Source organism: Coregonus clupeaformis, unplaced genomic scaffold, assembly GCF_020615455.1.
Source record: "Coregonus clupeaformis isolate EN_2021a unplaced genomic scaffold, ASM2061545v1 scaf0259, whole genome shotgun sequence".
NCBI lineage: Eukaryota > Metazoa > Chordata > Actinopteri > Salmoniformes > Salmonidae > Coregonus > Coregonus clupeaformis.
In genome coordinates this window covers 295,001-303,877 of record NW_025533714.1, presented here as the reverse complement: position 1 = coordinate 303,877, position 8,877 = coordinate 295,001, and the positions used below count along the sequence as shown (strand labels likewise).

Here is an 8,877-nt window from a genome sequence, read left to right as displayed (position 1 = left end):
AAGGGAGTTTTAACTGAGTTAAAAACTGGTTGGTATTTTCCCCATTGTAAGTAATGGAGGTTGGCTAGGTTGCTAATAGTTTACATGTAAGAGAAGTGATTAAGATGGGGTCTGAACTTTCTGTACTTCTTTTCAACAATGTTTTAGATCCTATCTGTTTTATTTTCTATGAACAAAGGCTCCGTTTAGTTCAGGTAATATACGTAAATATGTGATGTCACGATAAAATGTGTTAAAGTGTTAATATTTGTACGAGAATAGCGTTTAACAGTTTGCTAGCTTGATGCTAACCAAATTTAGCTTGGCTAAGCGCCAGCTAGCTGTAGGCTAGTTGGTTTCAGTCAATGTTAGCTTACATGATAGTGGTTAATACTAGTACCTTGGCGGGTACCAGGAACGGTGGGAGGACAACCTGAAAGTAATTCTCTTTCTACACAACAGCAGCGTCCAGGCCTCCAGAGTACTCACCCTATCGCGTGCTGTACGGACGGGAGCCGCAGCTGTTGACTGAGGTAAACAATGCAATTGTATATACAATTATTGCATATACTGTAGTATTACAAATTTGTGATTGACTTAGTGTTGTTTGCTTATTGCTATTTTTGTATAATGTCCTTTGAGATCACTGAAACTCCACCTGATGTGGTGGAAGTTTTCAAACCAGATCAGAACACCTTCGAGGACCACCTTCTGGCATTGGCTGAGAAGGATGTGGAGGTTTTTGACCAGGTAAAAATTATTGTCCGCTGTTAATGTATTTTCTGGACCTCCAAGAGATATGTAAGAGATGCATTTATTTATATTATCAATCAAGGTGAGACTGAACATGTACAAGGCGCAGGAGAAACAGAAGGAGAGCTACCGGAGGAGAATCAAGACGGCGAATGACTTGGTTTGGAAGAAGGACAAAAGGAAGGCGAGACCTGGGAAACCTTGCTGCTCTTTCGCTCCTAGCTGGGGTCATCATCCGTTAAGCTGAATATAACAATCTCAGATGATGACTATTTACATTCGCCTCCTCGTGGTGGGCGGCATCACCATGCTGTCAGCAGTACCAACACAGGCCCAGGGGTTTCTCCAAATAGTCAATCTCAAGGCTAACCACTGGGTCACGTTAAGTAACCTCCGCTTCCAGGGGTTTCTCCAGATAGTCAATCTCAAGGCTAACCACTGGGTCACGTTAAGTAACCTCCGCTTCCAGGGGTTTCTCCAGATAGTCAATCTCAAGGCTAACCACTGGGTCCCGTTAAGTAACCTCCGCTTCCAGGGGTTTCTCCAGATAGTCAATCTCAAGGCTAACCACTGGGTCACGTTAAGTAACCTCCGCTTCCAGGGGGTTTCTCCAGATAGTCAATCTCAAGGCTAACCACTGGGTCACGTTAAGTAACCTCCGCTTCCAGGGGTTTCTCCAGATAGTCAATCTCAAGGCTAACCACTGGGTCACGTTAAGTAACCTCCGCTTCCAGGGGTTTCTCCAGATAGTCAATCTCAAGGCTAACCACTGGGTCACGTTAAGTAACCTCCACTTCCAGGTAGGTACTGTTAAGGTGTATGACTCCAGTGGTCATGACACCACCCTGGAGTTTCTCTCACAACTCACCTCTCATTTATCTTTTCCAGGGACCATCCCTTACTTCCCTCATCAACCCCACTGACATAACAAATTACAGACAGGTATCCTTTCTTTTCTGGCTGCCATTGACATTATTGCATGTCTAATCAAACATTTAAATTAAATCATTAAATAACTGTATTTTTACATACCTGATCAACCTGTAACCTGTGTGTTTGCTTGTTTACGTCTCTGTCTCCTCCCCTGTTCCCTTTAACTCTGCTCCTGTTCTCCAGGACCTAGGGGTTCTGCCCAACACCCAGACCTGTTCCCTTTAACTCTGCTCCTGTTCTCCAGAACCTAGGGCTTCTGCACAACACCCAGACCTGTTCCCTTTAACTCTGCTCCTGTTCTCCAGGACCTAGGGTAGGGTTCTTCAATTCCAGTCCTGGAGGGCCGAAACACTTTTTATTTTTATTTTTATACCTGGTAGTTAATTGGATGAAAAACAGAGGCGTTTCGGCCCTCCAGGACCGGAATTGAAGAACCCTGACCTAGGGGTTCTGCCCAACACCCAGACATGAATCCACCTGATGTCCTCCATTACCAACCACCCTCCAACTTTTTACTACATAATCTACAGCTACTGTTATTGTCATGTTGCCACATGTACCAAAAAATATAGTAAATATTATTAATTGCAATGGTTAGCCTATGCAAATGACTAGGAAAACATTAAAAGCTTATTAATATGACTATATTTAGCCTAATTGGGAACAAATATAACGTGGGGAAAAGTCAAAGGATCCTAGTCAATCTATTGTTTGTCAAATCCAGATTAAATATAGGATCACATGGTGACAGTGATTGTGTCTGTTAATCCAGTAAACTTGTGGTAAACTGGGAACTCTGGGGGAAAAACGAGGTCAAATCATGACATCAATGATTTTGAGGTCAGAGAAAGATGCCAGAGTGTCTGAATTGGAATTCCGAGTTGGATGACCTTTCAAAACTATTTTTCCCAGTCTGGGCTCGTTTTTTTCCGAGTTCCCAGTTGTCTTGAACACACTGAAGTTGGAAACCAGAGATTGCAGAGTTCCGAGTTGTTTTGAATGCACCACTAGAGACCTAGGCTACCTCTTATTTCTGAATAGGGCTACCTCCAACAAAGAAGCCCTTGTGTCGGTATTGATTTGAGAAATAGGCATAAAACTTGTCTCCATTGACAGTCCATGTTAACTAATGGTGGTATTTTATGGCACTAGGAAGGCTTTAGGTGACTTGGTGAGAGGAATCAGTAGCGTCACGAGGCTTAATTCTGGCCTGAATCACCCCCCATATCCTGAAACATTTAGAGAAAATGACGTACGATCACGGGACAGTATTTATAAGCTCAGCGCGCTGCGTGGCAAGTACATTAGATCCTCCGGTAATGGCTGAGCTCGAGACAGATTCGCTTCATTTCTCCGTGGGCATCCTCGGGATCTCCGGCGGTAAGTGAACGTTTAGATTTCTGATCGGCTCTACTTCCATGACTTTTTATATAGCCTAAAACCTTATAAAAAAAATAGGCCTGTATTGCGATTAAAATATATTGTAAAACAAATGTATTATTGAGTTTATTGATCATAAAAACAATACTTTGCATGGAAAACGGACAATCAAAGCATATGAGACATATAAGAGTAATCAAAATAAAGAGAAAAGAAGATAACAACAATTAAAAGGTCCCACAACTTTTTGTATCGAAATGTATATTCAAAGGTCCCACTCCTTTTTGTATCGAAATGTATATTCAAAGGTCCCACTCCTTTTTGTATCGAAATGTATATCCAAAGGTCCCACTCCTTTTTGTATCGAAATGTATATTCAAAGGTCCCACTCCTTTTTGTATCGAAATGTATATCCAAAGGTCCCACTCCTTTTTGTATCGAAATGTATATCCAAAGGTCCCACTCCTTTTTGTATCGAAATGTATATCCAAAGGTCCCACTCCTTTTTGTATCGAAATGTATATCCAAAGGTCCCACTCCTTTTTGTATCGAAATGTATATCCAAAGGTCCCACTCCTTTTTGTATCGAAATGTATATTCAAAGGTCCCACTCCTTTTTGTATCGAAATGTATATTCAAAGGTCCCACTCCTTTTTGTATCGAAATGTATATTCAAAGGTCCCACTCCTTTTTGTATCGAAATGTATATTCAAAGGTCCCACTCCTTTTTGTATCGAAATGTATATCCAAAGGTCCCACTCCTTTTTGTATCGAAATGTATATCCAAAGGTCCCACTCGAGTATATTTGATTAAAAAAAGAAGTGGGACCTTTTAATTGTTGTTCTCTTATTTTCTCTTTGTTTTAATTATCCTAATATGTCTCATATAAAATATTGTGATCACAAAAAATGTGCGTGAAGGTTTGTATTATATGTATTATATTATACATGAATGCAGGCTATTTCTCCAAATAAACTTAATGAGAGATGTGAGTGAAAGTGGTCAGGTGCATCGGTCCAGTTGCAGTACAGAAACTTAGCCAACAGAGGCTGGGGTGAGTTAGTCTGCTCTGAAGCCTGATGTCTTCTGACCTGTTGATGTTGAACCCTGCAGGTTCTCTGCTGCTGCTGGTGAATAACTATGGCAGCTCTCCTGAAAAAGAACTCATCCCCCATACTGCACTGGGGGTGCTGCTGCTGATCATCGCAGCCCTCTTGGCCTACTCTGGTAGCCTACCTACTGTTTATTACTCATAATAACCCTACTCTGGTAGCCTACCTACTGTTTATCACTCATAATAACCCTACTCTGGTAGCCTACCTACTGTTTATCACTCATAATAACCCTATCCCTACTCTGGTAGCCTACCTACTGTTTATCACTCATAATAACCCTATCCCTACTCTGGTAGCCTACCTACTGTTTATTACTCATAATAACCCTACTCTGGTAGCCTACCTACTGTTTATCACTCATAATAACCCTACTCTGGTAGCCTACCTACTGTTTATCACTCATAATAACCCTATCCCTACTCTGGTAGCCTACCTACTGTTTATCACTCATAATAACCCTATCCCTACTCTGGTAGCCTACCTACTGTTTATTACTCATAATAACCCTACTCTGGTAGCCTACCTACTGTTTATCACTCATAATAACCCTACTCTGGTAGCCTACCTACTGTTTATCACTCATAATAACCCTATCCCTACTCTGGTAGCCTACCTACTGTTTATCACTCATAATAACCCTACTCTGGTAGCCTACCTACTGTTTATTACTCATAATAACCCTACTCTGGTAGCCTACCTACTGTTTATCACTCATAATAACCCTACTCTGGTAGCCTACCTACTGTTTATCACTCATAATAACCCTATCCCTACTCTGGTAGCCTACCTACTGTTTATCACTCATAATAACCCTATCCCTACTCTGGTAGCCTACCTACTGTTTATTACTCATAATAACCCTACTCTGGTAGCCTACCTACTGTTTATCACTCATAATAACCCTACTCTGGTAGCCTACCTACTGTTTATCACTCATAATAACCCTATCCCTACTCTGGTAGCCTACCTACTGTTTATCACTCATAATAACCCTATCCCTACTCTGGTAGCCTACCTACTGTTTATCACTCATAATAACCCTATCCCTACTCTGGTAGCCTACCTACTGTTTATTACTCATAATAACCCTACTCTGGTAGCCTACCTACTGTTTATCACTCATAATAACCCTACTCTGGTAGCCTACCTACTGTTTATCACTCATAATAACCCTATCCCTACTCTGGTAGCCTACCTACTGTTTATCACTCATAATAACCCTATCCCTACTCTGGTAGCCTACCTACTGTTTATCACTCATAATAACCCTACTCTGGTAGCCTACCTACTGTTTATCACTCATAATAACCCTATCCCTACTCTGGTAGCCTACCTACTGTTTATCACTCATAATAACCCTATCCCTACTCTGGTAGCCTACCTACTGTTTATCACTCATAATAACCCTATCCCTACTCTGGTAGCCTACCTACTGTTTATCACTCATAATAACCCTATCCCTACTCTGGTAGTCTACCTACTGTTTATCACTCATAATAACCCTATCCCTACTCTGGTAGCCTACCTACTGTTTATCACTCATAATAACCCTATCCCTACTCTGGTAGCCTACCTACTGTTTATTACTCATAATAACCCTACTCTGGTAGCCTACCTACTGTTTATCACTCATAATAACCCTACTCTGGTAGTCTACCTACTGTTTATCACTCATAATAACCCTACTCTGGTAGCCTACCTACTGTTTATCACTCATAATAACCCTACTCTGGTAGCCTACCTACTGTTTATCACTCATAATAACCCTACTCTGGTAGCCTACCTACTGTTTATTACTCATAATAACCCTACTCTGGTAGCCTACCTACTGTTTATCACTCATAATAACCCTACTCTGGTAGCCTACCTACTGTTTATCACTCATAATAACCCTACTCTGGTAGCCTACCTACTGTTTATTACTCATAATAACCCTACTCTGGTAGCCTACCTACTGTTTATTACTCATAACGTGGTTTCAGCTAGAGATAAACAAATGTTTTTCCCTCCCTCTCTCTCTCCCTCTCTCTCTCTCTCTCTCTCTCTCTCTCTCTCTCTCTCTCTCTCTCTCTCTCTCTCTCTCTCTCTCTCTCCCATCAGGTGTACGTCGTAGCCTGTCCCAGTCCCAGTTGTTCTCCAGTGTGTGTCTGACGGTGTCTGCCCTTTGGGGTGGATCCGGCCTGGTCTACCTGCTGGTTGGGGAGGGGGTGCTGGGGGCCACAGAGCTGAGGACCTCTCTGGTCCCTGGTCTAGCAGCCTTCACCCTGGCCCTCCTCATCCTGGCTATAGTCTGTCTCTTCCAGAGAGAGGTGTGTGCTATCTGGGGGGGAAGTAGGGTTAATCAATTCTGGTAACTTTCCCAAAACTCCCTGGTTTTCCAGCAATCCTGGTTGAAGGATTACTGGATTTTCTGCTTATGCCCTCATAATTCCAGGAATCTTCCAACCAGGTTCTGGAAACTGGGACATTTTTGGGAAAGTTACTGGAATTTGTCAACCCTAAGCAAAGTAAAACGTCTGTTATTCACTGAGATAATGTTTATACAATTCTATAACTGCCTTCATTTTGCTGGACCCCAGGAAGAGTAGCTGCTGCCATGGCAGGAACTAATGGGGATCCATAATAAATACAAATACAAATATAGAGCATATAGTTTGTATTGTTGTATTGCATTCTATTGTATTGTGCTGTTGTATTTTATTGTTGTATTGTATTGTTGTATTGTATTGTATTGTTGTATTGTATTGTTGTATTGTATTGTATTGTGTTGTACTTTATTGTTGTATTGTATTGTGTTGCATTGTATTATTGTATTGTATTGGACTGTATTTTATTTTGTTGTATTGTTGTATTGTATTGTTTTATTTTTGTATTGTATTGTGTTGTATTGCATTGCATTGGATTGCATTTATTGTACTTTATTGTTGTATTGGTATTGTGCTTTATTGTTGTATTGTATTGTATTGTAGTATTTTATTGTTGTATTGTATTGTATTATATAGTACTTTGTTGTTGTACAGTATTGTATTGTTGTATTGTAGTGTTGTATTGTACAATATTATATTGTACTTTTTTATTGTATTGTTGTATTGTATTGTATTTGTATTGTTGTATTGTGTTGTATTGTACAATATTGTATTGTACTTTATTGTTGTATTATATTGTACTTTGTTGTATTGTTGTATTGTAGTATTTTTTGTATTTTAATCAATCTATTATTTATTTAGTATTTATTTATTTATAAATTGTATTGTTTTATTGTATTGTACTTTATTGTTGTATTGTATTGCACTTTATTGTTGTATTGTATTATTATATTGTACTTTATTGTTGTATTGTATTATTGTATTGTATTGTTGTATTGTATTTTATTGTTGTACTTTATTGTTGTATTGTTGTAACATACTGTATTGTTGTAATATATTGAATTGTTGTATTGTATTGTTGTAATATACTGTATTGTTGTATTGTATTGTTGTAATATAATGTATTGTTGTATTGTATTGTTGGAACATACTGTATTGTTGTATTGTATTGTTGTAACATACTGTATTGTTGTATTGTATTGTTGTAACATACTGTATTGTTGTATTGTATTGTTGTAACATACTGTATTGTTGTATTGTATTGTTGTAACATACTGTATTGTTGTATTGTATTGTTGTAACATACTGTATTGTTGTATTGTATTGTTGGAACATACTGTATTGTTGTATTGTATTGTTGTAACATACTGTATTGTTGTATTGTATTGTTGTAACATACTGTATTGTTGTATTGTATTGTTGTAACATACTGTATTGTTGTATTGTATTGTTGTAACATACTGTATTGTTGTATTGTATTGTTGTAACATACTGTATTGTTGTATTGTATTGTTGTAACATACTGTATTGTTGTATTGTAGATGGTCTTCTTCATCATCACCCTCTCTATCAGTCTGGCTTGTGGGCACCAGATCGCCAGTCTCTCCTCCCCGGGCTTTGGCCAGTCTGCCACCGCCGTCTGCTACCTGCTGGTCACCCTGGTGGGGGGGTACTTCGGCTGTGGCCGGCTGCTCTCCTACATCACCCAGGGTGGAGTGGAGGCTCCTGGGACGGGGCTGAGAAAGAGGAGAGCTGGGGGTCAGAGGTCAGGGGTCCGAGCTCCAGAGGACTGTAACGACGTGGTGCCTGTAGGCCTGGTGATGAACCTCCTGTCTGCCAGTGTGTTAGCCTGCCCCCTACTGACCGTGGTTCCTCAGCTCTCTGCGGGTCACGTCCCCTGGCTATGGACGGCTGCTGTATTCCAGCTGGGGGTGTGTGTCCTCTCCTACAGGGCCATGGACTCTCTGACAGCCACCTTCTACGGCTTCACCTCCATCCTGCACTTCGCTGAGGGCTACAGCGCTCTCCTCACAGCCCCCTCCTTCTCCATCCACCCCTCCTCCCCCGTTCCCTTCCCTGTGGTCTTCTCTGTTCTGTTCTTCATCCTGGCTCTGTTCATCTGTCAGAAGAGTCTAGCTGACGGTCTGTATCAGCTGTTCTTCGTAGCGTATACCATCGCCCTCGCCGCCCAGCCATCCCTGTCCTTCCAGGCCGGGGCGCAGGGCGTTCAGGCGGCCATCTTTGTCGTGTCAGCTGTGATGCTACTGGTCACCTCCTACAATATGTCAGCCAATAGGATCCCTACGGGGGAGGGCATGTTCAAGGCCATGGTGATGCGCGTCAGCAACCT

General features: G+C 40.9%; 1 protein-coding gene across 1 annotated transcript in view; it reads left to right on the top strand.

Annotated features, from left to right (window-relative positions):
• The first annotated feature begins 2,984 nt into the window (after nucleotides 1-2,984).
• The window catches only part of LOC121559248, a 13,683-nt gene continuing 7,790 nt past the window's right edge, over nucleotides 2,985-8,877 (top strand). The window contains exons 1-4 of the mRNA XM_041872538.1: nucleotides 2,985-3,045; nucleotides 4,160-4,273; nucleotides 6,262-6,470; nucleotides 8,069-8,877. The exon at nucleotides 8,069-8,877 is cut by the window's right edge and continues 221 nt beyond it. Coding sequence (XP_041728472.1) covers nucleotides 2,985-3,045; nucleotides 4,160-4,273; nucleotides 6,262-6,470; nucleotides 8,069-8,877 — 1,193 coding nt within the window. The remainder of the gene's footprint in view (nucleotides 3,046-4,159; nucleotides 4,274-6,261; nucleotides 6,471-8,068) is intronic.